Below are 17,885 nucleotides of genomic sequence, written 5' to 3'. Positions count from 1 at the left end.
CCAAGGCATTTGAGGTTATTATGTTTATTCCTAGCCAGCATTTCAGAGTTGTAATTTCAGCACTGAAAAGATTTTAGTATGCATTTTCTGTTACTTCAAAACTGTACTGAATTTGGCACTGGAAGTAAAAATGAAATCATAACCTAAACAGAGCATAAATATTATGGAAAGTGCATTCAAAAATATTATGGAAAAAATTTGTTTCAGTGACTTCAAGTCAACTTGGGTCTTGCACTTGGGGTGTTGTTTCTTGCTGATGTTTTTCAGTTATAGATGTAAAAAGCAATTTTAGCCAAACTGTTATAGCTAATGTTATTTAACATTGAACCTGTTCCAACTCCCTGTTCTGTCTCTTCTGTAGCAGTCTGTCGTCTTTGTATCAATACAACAGCAGCTTGTCTAAATGCATTGTGTGACCTCAATAGTAGTAATCAAATTATGTAAAATGCTACAAGAACATACACAAGGCAAACAGCTAGCAGTTTTGTTACACAGGACATCGCTATCATTAACTCTGGCAGAGAACATATCTTGATTTTGCTCTAGGCAAAATTAGATTGACATTACAGAGCACCAAAGTCACCCTGAGGTGGATATAGGGACAATGGGCAGCTACATCTCTGAATCCTGTGACCATGGGTATCATGGTACAAATAAGACTAATTACTAATTAATATCCCATAAAAGTCCGCAGAGCTGACAGCTGGAGGATCATGCCAATAAAAGTCTTCACTGTGAATAAAGCAGCATAGTATGCCATGTTATGACCAGGGCACTGCAGGAGGGTACCTTTAAGAAAAAAACAAACCCCAAACTTGGTAAGAGAGCAAAGAAAGGTGAACTGCAGAAATAAAAGAACAGAGAGCAAGAACTGGAGGTAGACTTGTGCATGATAAAAGAGATACAGGGGTCCGAGGTGGAGATTAATACTGTACCTAGAAACCTGGGGACCACAGTGCTCAGCTGTCCCAGTGCTTGATCTTGTGCTGGCTATGCTTTCTATGGGTGTATGCATGTCACAGAGCTAGGTTCTGTCATCCTGGATCATTATCTGCTTCCTCACACACTCCACCACTGAAACAGGGAGTCTCCAGGACATCCTTGCCCTGTGCCATCCTAGCCAGAGGAGATCATAGCATCATTCAGGAGCAAAAAGAGCACTAAGATCATCTAGTCCAACCATTAACCTATCCCTACCATGCCCACTAACCAAAGTGGTAGCGAGCATCTCTGTGGTTCTTGAGCACCTCCAAGACAGCAACTCTACCACCTCCCTGGACAGTCTGCTCCAATGCCTCACCAATCTTTCTGAGAATAAATGTTGTATTATCCAACCTGAACTTCCCCTGGCACAGCTTATCACAGAATTACAGAATGGCCAGGGTTGGAAGGGACCTCAAGGATCATTAATCTCCAATCCCACTGCCACATGAAGGGCCACCAACCCCTCCACCCAACACTAGACCAGGCTGCCCAGGGCCCCATCCAATCTGGCCTTGAACACCTCCAGGGATGAGCAGGGCATCCACAGCCTCTCTGGGCAGCCTGTTCCAGCACCTCACCACTCTCTCTGTAAAGAATTTCCCCCTGACATCCAGCCTAAATCTCCCCTCCCTCAACTTAAAACCATTTCCCCTTGTCCTGAAGTTATCAACCCTTTCAAAGAGTTAATTCCCCTCCTGTTTGTAGGCTCCTTTTAGGCACTGAAAGGCTGCAACGAGGTCACCCTGCAGCCTTGTTTTCTTCAGGCTGAACAAGCCCAGCTCCCTTAGCCTGTCTTCATAGGGGAGGTGCTCCAGTCCCATGATCATCTTCGTGGCCCTCCTCTGGACCCTCTCCAACAGCTGCCAGTCTTTCTTGTACTGGGGGCTCACACTTGGACACAGTATTCCAGATGGGGCCTCACAAGAGCAGAGTAGAGGGGGGGACAATCACCTCCCTGTCCCTGCTGGCCACCCCTCTTTTGATGGAGCCCAGGATACCATTTGCCTTCAGAGCCACAAGAGCACACTGTTGGCTCATGTTAAGCTTTTCATCTATCAAGACCCCCAGTCCTTCTCCACAGGGCTGCTCTCAAGGACTGCTCCTTCCAGTCTGTAGGATGCCTGGGATTCCTCTGGCACAAGTGCAAAACTCTATACTTTGCATTACATCTCATCCTATCACCGTCTTCCATTTACCAGGTTAAATCAACCCTAACATAGATGGAAAACATGCCACTGCCACATCCTATCACCAGGCAGGAGGTAGTGGTAATGCTCCTTTTCCCTCCCACTCTCCAAAGAAAATAAAATCATCAGTTCTGCATTCCTGGTGGTGGAAACATAGCCTTGGGCACTGAAACGAGACTTGACAAGAGAAGCCTGAATATCATCCCTGGCTGAAGGGTGGCTGAGCCTGGCAGTGATCTCTTCCAGGTCCTTTTGCATTCCCCCTTCTCCCCGTTGGTTCTCCTTTCATTTTTCCAGCTGCTTTTCACAAGGCACATTTCAGTTTTCTGTGCAATGCAGACATCTAGCGGTTGGGATGCTGACAGCAGCTGAAGAATTGGAAGAAGAGGAGAGAGAAGGAAGGGACCTCAAGAATCATAGCATCCAAGTGCCTGACCATTTCACAGGTAACCAAAAGATGAAGTGCATGATTAAAGGTATTATTAAGACCCCAAACAAAAGCTCACATGAGCATTCTGACAATGCACTCATGTTTTTCTGTAAAAGAATTACAGAGTTATGGAGTTCAAAGAATCTTCACAGTTACCTCAGTCAGGACATCTCCGTAACATGCTTCTGGAAGTTCTGGATAACCACAGTATAGTATTCTCAATGACGTAAAAGTTATCTTTAAAATATTTGTTAGAACAGACTCCCTAGAAAGTGGGAATAGTTAAGGAATTTGCCAGAAAATGACCATTCTCATAGGAGAACTCATGATCCTTGAGGTCCCTTCCAACCCTGGCCATTCTGTGATTCTGTGATTTTCAGTTCCTGCTCCGCTCTGAGTTTTCCTTAGCAACCTCCCACGTTTTGTTTTACTACATATGACTATTGTTTTCAAAAGATTTCTGGAAGTAAATTTGATCTTTGATAAAGGAAACGATTAACACTATGGTTACAAGAAGTAAAATATCAAGTCAGCTACTGTGGTATGTGGACAGAGAAGACCAGAGCAAAGAGGACAGCTGCTTCTTTAGAAGAAATATTCTTAGCACCATGGTAATTAATCAGGATGCATCTCAGCTGCAATTAGTTTCACTGTTAATATGTTATTTAAAGATGTCTGAGGAACCCCTGGAAAGCACTATTAAAAATACCTTACAGAAGTTCATATGAAATCACTTCAGCAAACAGCTCTGTTCCCTGATACAGAAATTATTAGCATCAGTTCCAACCTTTGTAATCAAACACAGTTCTTGGAATTCTCACACATTCTCCTCTGGAGAGGCAAACTTGAGTTCACCTTCTCAATGCTGAGCAATATTCACTTACTTTGCTTCACATAAAGTTGATAGGACAGGATGGCTGAGTGGTCCCAGAAAATAAAACTCTCTCCTGCTCCTTAAAAAAAGGCTAAATAGAGACAGAACAATGTGGATCTACTTGGAATTTTTTTCCCCCAGGTAAGGGATGAATTATCTTTCCTGGTTTCAGCTCTTAAGTTTTTTCTTGATGTTACTCATCATTTCCAGTAAACTTACCACATAAATGTCACAACAGATCATTCTGAGTGATTGATTTCAGTTAGTTGTACCTAAATTATCTGCTTCTTTATTGACAAATTGCTGCTGAGTAATAACTGTGCTGAGAAATGGCCCTATTGGCATTAAGTAGATCAGTTACTAGATGGGGATAAGAGAGAAAACCTTTCTGCACAGTTTTGGTCATCCGTGCGAGATGTGAAGATGATAAATAGAGCCATATTTTAGAACGAAGTTAGAGAACTTTCACTTCATATACTGCTGCGTGCCTATCCTCTTCTCACCCCAAACATTCACAACACAGAATATTTCTATGGAAACAGAATTTTATCAGAGCTGCAGTCAGACCTCAGTGGACTTTCACACAGCAGTAACACCCTTCTCTCCCCTTCATTACAGCAATGTGCTACTCTGGGCCAGAGACAGTCCTGTTTTTCTTTGCCCAGCTTCAGAAAAGCCACTTCTTCAGTTCTTTCCATCACTGCAGCCTAGTTTGCAGCTGGGAAGAACAGAGCAGACAGTATAAGGCAACAATATGACTGTCTCTGGCTAATATGGAAAAATGAAAGCTATGTCAACTTTGGAAAACACAAGGGCTTCCACTTGGTGATCTCATTTGCCTCAGAAGATATCTGCGCTGCTCTTAAAATCTAAGCTTCGACTCCATGTTTCTGACACTTTTCATTCTTTTTATATTTCATTCTTTTTTCCCCACTAATGTAATCTATCCTATCCAGGTTCTCTAAGCAGTAAGATTCTCAGGGATAAGTAAATACAATAGAATCAGGAATAAATGATCAGAACTAGAATAAATTCCTACATAATTTGTGTCGAGGAAGCCTAGTGTAACATACACTGTCTCAAATTAGCTCTGCCTGTTTTGAGGCTGCAGTGACTGCCATGGGAACCAAGGACCAAATCTCACACTGCTAAACTGCTTTTTGACAGTGGATGACAGCTCAGTGAAATTATTTAGCTCTCAGTATGGAATTATCTGGATTAGAGACATGCTAGGCAGGAATACTTTCAGCAATTCCAAATGCTTGTATAAAAATTGATAGAAGATCCCGAATTATTACTATTATATATATATATATTTACTGTTGTATTATTGGGTCACTTTTACTAGAATTTCACATGCTGTGATTATGTCCTTTCAATCAATAGATCACTGCTTATTTCTGTGTATGACCACAGGTTCTGCATCAGCAGCACATACATGTCAAACCACTGTAACTTTGTTTGCATGCATTTCTTTTCAATACTACTTACACTAATTACCTCAGGAAAGGGATGCTAGCCAATCTCCTATCATATCCTCTTTTCTCTAATTCCATTACTTGTTCTTATGTTCTTCTTTTTCTTTTATTTCTCTAACTTGTTTGACAGAAAATGAAAACCAAAGCCAGCTGGGGAGGAGGCGTAAGGAGAGCCTCGCTCCCTCTGAAATGGCAGACATGCTCCCAGCCACAATTATTTCTGCCTTTCTACCAAACTCTGCTAAAAGCAGTTCTCCTATACATGTTTTCATTTGCTCTGTTTTATTTGTTTTCATACTTTCATTCAATTTTGAGAAAGATGGCAGAAATAAAATGTGGGAGATAGCCCAGTTCTGAAAGACACAGCCGAGAACATCAGTATTCCCTAAGAAACAGTAAGGCCCTGATGCAGCTGCAATTTTAGCAATTGATAGATCATTTCCTGTAAGTGGAACCAATCTCTTTGTTTGACAATATGTGCTCCTTTGGACTTCCTTGCCCCACATCATTCACTGTTCTCAGCCATCTGCCTTCAACTTTCAACCACAGCTCTTTCTGGTCCCCTGTAAGCATTTTCTCTCAGGAACAAAAAAAAAAAAAAAAAAAAACAACACAATGAAAAGCAGTGAAGCACTCAGCATCTAAATGCTACCATTATCACCTAAGAATAACATCCCCTTCCAACCTCCTGGACTTGACAGAACAGGGGAGAACAGTACTACCAAAGCAGAAATCTTGCAGGGCATGCATTTGTCCTATAAAGAAACATCCTTAAAGGTCACATTATAGCTGAAATTTTCTATTTGAAACAAGATAAACTTATTCCAGAAGGACTTAATACTGCACGGTAGAATTGTGGCAAAGTGGTCTGTTGGTGCCAATAATGCACTTTCTGGCAAACTCACACTTCACATCTGGCAGTTCGGAGTCTGTAGTGTGTTAAGCATAAGTTTAACAACAGTAACACAGTAAATAGGCTAGTTCCCTTGAATATCCTTATCAGCTGTGTTTTCAAGCTGAAAAGTAGCTGACAACACAAGACCCAGAGACCATAAAATACAGTGTAGGATATGCCTTTTTGGTAGAAGTCAGCCGTCTGGATCTGGTTGACGACCAAAAGCTTTTTCTCAAAAGACTTCTCAGCAGAAATACTACCAGATGCCCACCAGAGGTCCCACTGCACACTAATACAGAATTACCACTCTAAGCACCAGGGAGCGTTACTCACTACAAAAAAAGTGTCTTGGAAAATGATCAACTACTTGCCTACTGCTATTTGACAGAAAATGCTGTCTAGAAAGGCTGCACACAACCTTCCCCCCCCCCCCACACACACACACACACACAAAGAAATCACTTGGAGATCGAACTTCTTGCTTGCTGTGTTGGAGGTGATGTCTTTAAGCAGGCTGTGGTATGTTACTGCATACAACTGAAAATCCTTTTTATGATTTTACCATGGAGCTGTACCTAAGTAGGAGAAATGGGAAATATTTGAGTAACAGGGACAGGCACTGCTCTCGTGGACACATCTAGATATCTTGGGTCTTCTGAATAGATGGTTTAAACAGATCCTTAAGAACCCCAGTTTTTGTCTCTCTTGCACTATGGAAAGAAGAAATCCAGGACATTTCTGAGTAATTTGACAGGACAGACTTTGATTTTTCTGTCCCTGTTAAGCACTGAGCATCTGTCAGCACTGTACAGGGATTTTAAGTACTGACTGAACACTCAATTCATAGGGTTAACGAGTCATTTTAACTTTTCATTTCTGAGAGTTTGCAGCATTGTTTCCTTTAGAAGTTGGATAGCTACACAAGGGTCATTTTCTCTCTCATTTGCTGCAGATAAATGCTATTGCTTGTTTCCAAATCACAACAGTTCAAAAACACAACAGAATCCTGGGATGTTCAAAACTGAAGGTCAGAACAGAGGCTGCACAGAGCCTATCCCAAAATACAACACAGAGCCTAAGCTCTAGTGGATGCTGCTTAATGCTATTTCTCATATAGGGTTATAGAGAGAAAGGTTGGATAGCCCTCACCTGATGAAAGCTGGGGTATAAATGTGTGAACTGAAGAAGCAGACTTCTTTCATAAAGTCAGCCTCTTCTTCCTCCTCCACCCTAACTCACCAAATAGGAGGGCACTTCCATAGCTGGTGCTCACGGAATATGCAGTTTACCAATTTCCAGCACCCTGTACTAGAAGACAGACAGTAGGTAAGGTCAGTATGCATTCCTGTTGATGAAGACTGCTACAGAGAATTCAGAAGTTAAATACCTGCCTGAAAAGGGATAGACAGCATACTGACTTAAACATCAGCCTTATCTGAAAACTCAACAGATGCAGTGCAACAAATAGATATCTTTATTCTTTTTCTTAATAACAGTGGTAGGATAAATTGCAAATACCTGTTCTGCCAGGAATCTGCTTATACTTAGTGATTTTTGCATCCAGGGTGATCTACAGCTACAATTTCTCTTCCCCCCCTTGGTTCTTCCTAGCATAAATAGAGTGGTTACGTATTCAGAGCTACTACAAACTTATTAGGTGTGTAACACAGTGAATTACTTCACAGAACAATAACCCATAAAGAAAACAAGAAGACTGCTTTGTTCACAGACGTACTTGGGAAGAAGCCTCATTGTTGGCTTTTTTGTTTCTTTTTTTTTTTTCATCTTGCTAACTCCATCAAATTGGATTGTTCTCCATTGTTATCCTTCAAAAATTGCAATTATAAAAATGAGTTAAAAACATACTTTCATATTTCAACATAGTTTGTACATCCATTTCTCAGAGACCATTCTAGAAAAGTCAGCTTGTTCAACCTAATATAAGAAGGTCAAATATGGAAAATTAGAATAACAAATCTGTGTAGTAAAAACAAGAATGTCTGTAGCATGTAGTGGTTAAACAGTTTAAACAACTGAAAGAAAAAACCTCTCTGTAAGTTGTAAAATAGTCCACACGCTACATAGCTACTATATTTTTAGCAGGTGTTTGTTCTACCAGTCTTAACTTTTAATACTTAACATATTTTTTAATAACTTACAATGAGTTTGCCTGCCAGCAGCCAACTCAAAAACATAATGGAAAAAGAAAATAGCCACCGTTACAGTGGTGGGGAGAAACTTTCTCCAGCAGCCAATTTGTTGTGTCCAGTCCTTTCCCTTGTTAGCAGTCCTGACCAGAGATCCTGGCTATCTTCAGCTTATCAGGAAGTCAATGCAGACCTGGGTTTCCACTGTAAGTACAGTGATTTTTTTTTTTCTCCTCTATAACATCATATCAGCTCTGCGGAGTCCTTGTAGCAGCTAGTTCCAGCACGATGAAGAGAAAAAAAATATTCCATCCAGGTGTGGAATGATTCATGGGCAGCATCTGAGCTCTTCAAAGGTTTCTGTCAGTGCTGTCCTCAATCAATACTGAAGTTGAGAGTGGGCTGTGATTTAATCTCATCTGTCTGGTACGAGAAGCTGCCTGTTTGTTCTTGAGTTAACTTGTTTCATCTTTGTTGACAAGTTATCTCAACTGACTACACAGTTTTCATCACTTTGAATGCCACTCTGTGCACAAAAACATAAACTACGCCATGCTCCTTGGTGAGAGCAGCAGCAGAAGCAGCAGCCATCCCATGCATTAGACTCTGCCCAGAAGCGTTGATCTGAAATGAAGAAGGCAACACGAACAAAACAGCCATTAGAATGATGTAAATCTCTAGTTTCAGAGTGCTTCAGATAAGGATCCTGAGAAACTGAGGTTGACGTTATTGCAGATCTACTAGCCCACAGACTTTCTGTCTACCTTGCCTCTGTGTGGAATGCACATACTATTTAATTCTATGTCTCTTTCTATGCACATGATCAGTTTTCTCTGTTGCCAGGAGTAAACTTCAAAAAAAAAAGCCAATTGACAACGGAGAAGCTAAAACAGTGCCATAACAGTTCTTGTGTCATTCTGAAATTAGTAAAATGAAATAGTTGACTCATCTATGTTCAGCCAGCAGTGGAAGCAAAGCCAGTAGTTGATTCAACTTCTTTTTCCCAGACTAGACTCTAAATCATTACCTGGTTTTGTGAATACATTTGACTCAGAATGAACTTTGTGATCTCTGAAAAACTAGGTGCAGAAAGGGCTGCCTGAAAACCACATTTCTTTGAAGCTCAGAAAGTACTTTTTCTACATTGAGCAATGTAAGAAATTAAGATACTCAGTTTCTTGTTTTGATTCCCATTCTCTTAAGGGAGAGAAGCTTTGAGAAGACTACAGATGAAAACTGTGCTCATTTTTCCAAGAGTTCCAGAGCAAAAGGGTGATTTATGCTGATGCTGAGGCCCATCTGTTCAAACACAGTGTGCCATTTGGTTTTAACTGTTAGATGCTAGCTCCAGATCCTATTCTCTTTATTTATTGATGTGAGTAACCTTTGACACAAACCTCAGAGTCTTCCATCTGTCCTTCTCAACGTGATTCTCAGGACTTTCACTCTCATAGGAAGCTAAGTAAAGTGCTGCAATCACAAGTAAATACAATACGTTATGTCTACTGGCATTTAAAAATCTGCTCGCCCTGGAAAATGGATGGAAGTTGGAAGTTAAATGAAGCAGGCTTACATTACCCATCCCTCGGATTAGGGCTACAGAATCCCATCGTGAAGTACAACATTGCTCATAATTACATCAAGACAATACTAACAAAAAGTGCATGAGAACAAAGACTGCCCTGAAGGAAAGAGAAAAGCAAAACAACCCAAAAAGCCAGTGTGAACTGAAAAGCCTAAGAGGAAGAAAACACTCAAAAGGAAAAATTGAGCCTAGGGCCATGGCGTTTCATAAGAAACCATGCAAGTCCCAGTTTTATTTCTCAAGCAGCACCCTTTTAAGTGTCCTGAAAGTCCATATAAAAAAACTTCAAATGATATTTACAGAGTCTGTATATCAAATCAAGTATTTTCATTCCATTTCAAAGAAAAGTTCACAGTCAATTTTCACAGACCATGTGTGCTTAAAAAGAAAAATCTTATTTTCTCTCTTATTTGTAAGGGAGAAGCATTTTTTAAAATTTCCAGACGAAGATGTTTCAGGTCAAATTCTTTCTTACTGAGTGGAAGCAATGGCCTAACAAGGACAGAGACAAAACAATAGCCTGTGACACTGGATCTGCAGGAATTCCAGGGCTCCTTACCATCATCACTGAAGACTGGGATAGTGAGCAAATACTGCAGAATCTTCCGATCCCTTTCAAATGGACACTCCACTTGCTTCCACGACATAAATTCACTGACTTGTTTTGCCAATTCCCAGAATTTCTGCCAGAGTAGAACAGGAAATGAAGATGTTATATACAGGAGGGTATTATTTACCTGAACATATTTTAAAGAGCAGAGAGATCCCAGTTTCAAGTCAAAGGCTTGGGAGCTTGCTAAATTTTATACATGACTTAACTAAACTACTCTTGTGTTTCTACTTCAACCTGGAATGACTTCCCAATTCTCAGCTCTGGTGAAATTGTTGTTATTTATGAATATAAATAGCACATCATGATCTGCACTCAATTTCCTTTCAGATAGCTGATAACTTCTACACCCAACTTCCACATTTGATGATACTCATTGTTCGTCTGTTTCACAGTGAAGTATTTAGTAATTTTCACATCAAGTCCACAGATGCTTCACACTGACATTTGGAAATCCAGATGTTCCATTTCAAGTTAATCAACATGAAACACTCCATTTTCTTGCTGCAAATCAATACCAAAAATAAAAACTCTCCATGTGGTGCGGTGATGTCACTCATTGATAAGCTCTTTCAATTAATGTTTAGCATGCCTCAAGGGTATTTATACTCTTTGTGGGAAAAAAAAAAACATTCTAGAACATCAAACCATCTAACTTCAGAACCAGGCTAATTGAGGCTGACTACAAGAAGTGAAATCAGTGTAATTTTGTATGAGTGACCCAGGTGTCTTTAGAACAGAAAGCACTAGGAAAACAAATCATGGGATAATCCACAGATAAGAAATATGAAAGTAAAGACAAAAGAATTACCGAAATGGACTCAAAACTCCTTCACTGCTCCTATATCACACAGTTCTGTGGCTCACACATAAAAATAACACAAGGATGAACTTGCCTTTTATTTTGGAGTTCTAAAAAAAGACCAAAAATACTAATTTCTAAAATTATTGTTTGAGGATAAATGAATGTATGAGTTGAAATATTTAGATGAATTTGAGCACTGGGCCGAAGTTCTGAGTTTTCTAACTAAAAACCTATGACTACTGAATTTGTTCCTGTAAATATTCAAACTCCACCATAACTGCACTTTCCTGACTACCTCCTCAATCCTGTGAGAAGAAACAGATGTACTCCAATTATACGCTAGAATCCAGTGGAAGCATAATCGTGATTGAGTTTGCTCCTGAAGTGGGTTGATGCTATACAGAAACCCCACTCGGTGCCACAGTGGTCTACTTACTTCAAAATTGACATGACCGTTTGGAAGACGATTGGCACAACCCTCATTGAGGAAGTAAATGTCTTTGATCAAGAGGCTGAAGAACGGTATCACGATCTAAGGAAAGAACAAAATTACTCTCAGTCCAGTGCTGACTGAAAATATACTGCTCTACAGAGAACATTCAAAAGAAGTCAGGTGGTACAAAAGCTAAGCAAAATATCATAACATAAGATCTGCATTACTTCTCTCTCCTTTCACTGAACAAAAGTTCTGCATGCGCTACATTTTATAATGCATAAAGTTCGTCTATGAAAGTTCTCCCTTGGATGGTAAGCTAGTCCATGTAGCGTCCTTTCCGGCTTTGTACCAAACTGCTTCCATTATCTTGAAGTTTTCTTGGCATGTGGTTCTCTCAAGGTCAGAACTGAAGCACTTGTTGGCACTTGACTGTTTGCTCACTGCGGCTATGAGATGTGCTTAGGAAAACAGTAAGTGACTTTCGAACTACACTTCCCTGAGTTCAAGCAAGTCTTGGCACTGACTGGCTCAAGCACAGAGCACAACTGAACAAATAGAACTATTTGTCTTTGGAGAACATTGTAACATTCTTATGTCCTTCAAATGACTATTTTAATTTGCACACAAAAATTTGCATAGCTGGACATCCTTGTAGCAACTGGGAATAAAACAAATGTCACCATAACTACCTCCAAGCAAGACTTTGCTGCAACATTTCACGATTTGTGTGAGCTCTTTCTCTGAAGTCTTACAACTCAGTTTACTCTCAAAAAAAAGTAGCTGATGAACAACTGCTTCTATGGGTGGCAGCTAAGAATGGGTGGCTCCTTTTCACAAGAGCTATAACCGCAATTCATGTGTGACGAAATCCACTTTACTTCTCAAAAGCCAGTTTATTTTGAAGAACAAAGAAACAAAGCCACCCCTGTTAATGCATAATTTGCAGCAAGTCCAGAAACAAGTAAGGGGTGATTTTAACTTGCTGTTTCCCACCAATAACTGATTCAACTCACCTTCTTGAATAAGAAAGTCTAAGAGTTTATTTAATGCTCATCTAACACTGCACAGGAAAGAGACTCCAAAGAATCTAGTCTATATTTCAGTTTTAGAATGTCTTTCTTTCCTTAGTAGATTTTAAAGCAATTTAAAACTGAAAGATGCCCAGTTGTGTCTATTTGAAACCACTGATTATTCTTCCTATGTCTAGTTTGTCCTCTAGCATTTTCATCAGCACTTCTCCTTATTCTTCCTTCTGCAATTATCAGCACTTCTGAACATCAGGATCCCCAGAGAAAAGCTTACCATGCAACTTAACGAGCTTATTTAATCTCTACCCATTGTCAAGTCATTTGTGAACATACCTTCTCTCTGTTGCTATGAGCTGTCAAAGACCTTTGGGTGGCTCCACGCAGAGCAGTCCGGTAATTATAAAAATTGCTAGAAGGGTCCATCTGATGCTACAAAGCATGAAGAAATGTAAATAATGAGCTTCAGAGAGCCAGTGTCATCACCAGACAACATCTTTTCACTTGAGCAACTGTTTTAAAAAGCGAGAGCTTTTAAAGTAGAGCCATTTAAAGAACTGGGGCATCTTTTCATTTCTTCCTTCAATCAGAAGAGGAGCATGATTAAAAAAAAAAAAAACATTCACTCATAGGACAAGAAGGGATCGAATACAAGTTGGCAGCAGGAAAACAAAGGCAGGCATCATAGGCCTTTTATTTTCTTCTCCACCAAGAAGTTGGCTCATCTTTAACTCAAAAACCAAAGCCATGAACTAATATAACAGCGGGTCTTAACAGTAATATTCTGCTTTTCCTACGTATGCAGATTTCTCAGAGCTGACTCAGCTGCAATGGCAAAGATCAGGCAGCTAAACCTGGTAGTGGTCAGGATGACTGTACAGATCACAAAACATATTCTTAACCAGCAGAGCCCAGCCTGCATAATATGTTTGAATGAAGTAGAACTGTGACAATAAGAGCTGATTAAGAGCTTTGCAGTCACCCTTGACATAAAAAGGGCCATCTCCCACCCAAGGGTGCAGGAATTAAAGGTGCTTCCTGTGAAGTTTTAATCCATTGTCAGAGCACAAGTCAAATCTCTTGACACTAATGAACACCTCATGCTTGTGTCATGAACGTTACACTGCCTCTATATTGCTTATAGAGTTAACAATTGCTATATAGACCAAGCTAATTAACCCGTAAATAATTTCCTGAGTATATCACAAATTTGTATGCTGCTGCCCCTACACAATCTTTGCCAAAGGTCTCTACTACCTGAAATTAATTGGCAATCAAGATCAATTTCTCTGAATGGACAAAGCAGCTGCCAACAGCTAAAATTCATTTTCAGAGAAACTGCATTAGGTGAATCAACGCCAACCTTCTCTTATATATCTACCTTTCAAGAGGTTATCTATTTTAATTATGAAACTGCCATTTAGAAGGTGGGTTTTGGAAGAAGATAGACAATTACTTCCATTTGCTCTTTTCATGTTGAAAAAGCACAGGACAGCTGAAAGATTCTTATTACACTATCTGGAATTTCCATTAATCATAGAATTGTTAAGGTTGGAAAAGACCTCAAAGATTATCTAATCCTGCCACCAATGTTGCCCATTAAACCAAGTTCCTTAGTCCACATCAACACGTTTCTTAAACAACTTCAGTGAAGGTGACTGGAGCAGCCCATTTGTGCCTGACCACCCTTTTGGAGAGTAATGTTTTCCTAATATTCAACCTGAGCCTCCCCTGATGCAACTTGAAGCCATTTGTCCTATCACTAGTTACCCCAGAAGATGCTGACCCCAACCTCATCACAACCTCCCTTCAGGTAGTTGGTAGAGGGTGATAAGGTCTCTCCCTGAGTCTTCTCCAGACTACACAATTCCAGTTCCCTCAGCCACTCTTCATAAGACTTGTGCTCCAGATCCCTCAGCATCTTCACTGCCCTTCTCTGGACACACTTCAGGGCCTCAATGTCTTTCTCGTACTAAGGGGCCCAAAACTTTAGACAGCCCTCAAGATGCGATCTCACCAGAGCTGAGTACAGCAGGACAGTCATCTCCCTGCCTCCTGCTGCCTCCACTATTAAGAGTAAATATATACTGAATTAGACTTGTCAAAAAGAAGCCAAATTTTCACTTCAGAGCAGTTGAAAGTATCACGCTAACAACAGTCCAAGTTGTCATGCATCCAAGTATTGTTTGAACTTACCTCAAGAATATCAAATTTGGCAGTCTTCACTTTTGCCCATGTTTTCTTTAATCGAGAGACAGGACTCATGTTCATGCCAGCTGGATATAAGAAAAATTGAGCATTTTGAAATTTGGAGATTATTTAAGACTGTTAAGTATTTCTAATACAAAGGAGCTATTAACAATAATACATATTTTCAGAAGTCAGACTTGCTATTTTGTTAAAAGTCCAGTGATAAAAGTACATTGGAAACAAAGATCAGCATATTTTGCAGAAAAAAGCACTAACAAAATACTATGACGTTATTTCACCTGGTCTTGTTAAACATGAATATGCAGTAAAAAAGCCAAATTCTCTCAACTCTACCTTTTACAAATTTAATGGAAATTTCCACGTATCTGGGAAGCTTTCCCATTTCAACAAATACTACCAATAGTTTCCTGTCAGATATAAAGGGGTGTGGAATTTTCAAACCACTTGGATATTTGTGGTGTTGTAGAAACTACGGAAGACATCAATATTCCATATTTCAGGAGTTTCTATTTCAACTTAGCACCAAAGTCTGGTTCAAAAAGTGGAAATCTAGGAGTTACAATGAAAACTTATCTGTGATGTACACTAAAAAGTAAATAGTTCCTTACAGAGATAATACTACAATACCACTTAGCAGTTCACTGCCACTTCCCCTCCCAACTGCACGCTAAGCAGCAGACTTCTGTAGAAAGTATCACACTTCATTTACCCAAATTGAAACAGGGACAACATGTCTGAGGATGCATACTTACAAATAATAGCCATTAAGGAGTTAAAGTTCCCAATGTTAAAACATTCCCGTGCCACATCAATGAAATACTCTATCACTCTTGCTCTGTGCTTCTTTTTCACAGGCTGCAAGAAATGCATGTGCTTGTGATTCTTAGCAGGAAACAGCACTAACACAGCCCCAAAAGAAACTACACCCATTCCCATTCCAAGACCTAATGCACTATAACATCACCACAGCAAAAAAGATTCCACAGTTCTGATGATTAAACAAAACATTTTAGCAGAAGTAGTCTTTGCTCACCATACAGATTTCTGTTGCAACCAGGTAACTGAGCCTGTTAAACCATTCCACATATGCTTCCAGGTTACGGCTCTTCTTTCGATCTCCGTAGCAGCTCTGCAGAGGAAAAAAATCAGTTCTTACTACAATATTCACCCAAGAGGGACCATTCAGCTTTTTGTCTTTCCATCTCAAGACACCGTAACGTGATCAGGATTAACTCAATTAGCCAACAACAACAAAAAAACGTAGAGGTAAGGCAGAATTGACAGTATCTGGGTATGTACCACTTCTTGAGCTGTTGACCCAGTGAGGCACTCAAGAAGCCATTAGAATGCTCTTAGTCCCACCAGCATGCTTTGAAGAATCAAGATAGACTTAAGCAAACAATGGTAAGTAAGTATCTGCTTACTATTAAATTAAATAAATTAAAGTAATTTTGAGATACCATCTCACAGAAAAACAAAATATAAACTTGAGTCATAGAATAGTGTAATCTTTTGGGTTGGAAGGGACCTTTAAGATCTAGTTCCATTTAACATCTAGTTCCAACCCCCTACTATAGGCATGGACAACTCCCTCCAGATCAGGTTGCTCAAAGCCCCATCCAGTCTGGCCTTGAATGCTTCCAGGGAGGGAGCATCCACAGCCTTGTTGGGCAACCTGTTCCAATGAGTTATCCTATTCTGTTGGTCAATTTTAGGCTGGATGGTAATTCTAGCATTAGCCGACTCCCTTTTGTACAATTTAACGAGCATAAATAATCTTGATGACAGCACCCAAAAAGATAAAACTAGCCTTTTACCTTTAAAAAGTTACCTAAAAACATTCATCTTTGTCCTTCATCTTATGCTGACCTAGAGCTCTCCATCTGCTTTTTTTAAATGGCTGCTCTACCTTCAGTTTAGTAAAAGAGCAGATGTTCAAAGTGAGTAACGCAAAAGCCAAAGTTAAGCTCAACTTTGTGCTGTAGACCACAAAGGTCGCTAGAAGAAAACATTCACAGGATTAAGTTTTCCCTTCATCTAAATAAAAAAAAAAACAAACCAAATGAGTTAGACTGATGCAATTTGTTTGCTAGTTTCCGGAGCACCTGGAGACGTGCTCCAGGAAGAAAAAGCACTGATGAAACAAAATTGTTAAGATGAATACTAAAGCATTTTTGCTTTAAAGCCAGCTTCTGCTGGTCCTCACTTGCAGTTCACAAGACATTTCAATTTAAGATGTTAAATGTCACATTTCAGAGCTGCTTCAGATCTCCAAATTACCTTGTCATTATCCAAAGGATCCTTTTGCACAAATGCCTGGACAAACTCTTCTGGTCCAATATAATTAAGTCTCTCCTAAATAAAGCACACAAGCAATCAAGTCAGATCCTCCGTTACCTTGCATTTCAAAAGGAGAAGGATAAAACCACACTGGAAAAAAATAAAACTCACAAGCTCTATGTGCGTCAGCTGCTGAGCTAATGTGTAGGGATCATTACAGACAGTGATTATGTCCCTCTGGATGGACTGTGGCTTGGTCTTTAAGACTGTGAGGCGATCTGTGGACGTTGCATTGATTTTTGCAAGTACTTCTTCATACTGGCTAACAGTCGCGAGCTTTCGAAGCAGGTTCTGGAGGAGCTGCTGGACGTTTTTCCGATACATCTGTGACATGAAACAATCAAAAGACGTTCTCAAGATGGAAGAGGACAGTATTAAAGTCTGTATGACATCAAAGCAGATTGATGCTGATGCAAAGCTCTTTAACAGACCCCCAAAGGACCCTCTTCCAAATTCCAGACACCAGCCTACAGCTATTGATGGAAAATATAAGTAGTTGAAAAAATGAGCATCCAAAACCTACTAGCAGCAAAATACTGTGCAATCAAACACATGAACTTTTCCCATATTCTAATGAATTCAACCTTCTCTCCAAAGCTGCTATAAGTATTTCCAAATTTAACCAAATAAACAGCACTATTTTGGGTCAAATTCATTCTTGAGGTCAGTGGTATTCAACCAAGGTTGAATTTGGATTGTACTGTGGTAAATAATTGCATTCTGGTCTCTATGTGTTTTTATTTTCTACAGACAAGTGTGCTTCACTGGCCTTTTTCCTTTCCCATTTTTCTGAAGTATGATGTAAGAGAACTTTATGAAGTGTGTTCTTGATCAGCTGGTGACTGAGACCAAAAATGCATCTGAAACTCTTCAGATGA

The 17,885-nt window shown here is 39.8% G+C and overlaps 1 protein-coding gene across 1 annotated transcript in view; it reads right to left on the bottom strand.

The window, feature by feature from the left end:
* Positions 1-8,490: 8,490 nt before the first annotated feature.
* The window catches only part of RASGEF1B (RasGEF domain family member 1B), a gene marked incomplete at both ends in the record, with an annotated part of 106,617 nt that continues 97,222 nt past the window's right edge, over positions 8,491-17,885 (bottom strand). The window contains 10 exons of the mRNA XM_079534086.1: positions 8,491-8,619; positions 9,380-9,465; positions 10,140-10,263; positions 11,432-11,527; positions 12,793-12,888; positions 14,653-14,732; positions 15,420-15,522; positions 15,701-15,796; positions 16,948-17,022; positions 17,119-17,331. Of these exons, the coding sequence (XP_079390212.1) occupies positions 8,491-8,619; positions 9,380-9,465; positions 10,140-10,263; positions 11,432-11,527; positions 12,793-12,888; positions 14,653-14,732; positions 15,420-15,522; positions 15,701-15,796; positions 16,948-17,022; positions 17,119-17,331 (1,098 nt within the window). The remainder of the gene's footprint in view (positions 8,620-9,379; positions 9,466-10,139; positions 10,264-11,431; positions 11,528-12,792; positions 12,889-14,652; positions 14,733-15,419; positions 15,523-15,700; positions 15,797-16,947; positions 17,023-17,118; positions 17,332-17,885) is intronic.

The sequence above is a fragment of the Tetrao urogallus genome (genome assembly GCF_951394365.1).
Source record: "Tetrao urogallus genome assembly, chromosome: 4".
In the NCBI taxonomy this organism is placed as follows: Eukaryota; Metazoa; Chordata; class Aves; order Galliformes; family Phasianidae; genus Tetrao; species Tetrao urogallus.
The sequence above is the reverse complement of the archived record's forward strand: the minus strand, read 5'-3'. Positions and strand labels throughout refer to the sequence as shown.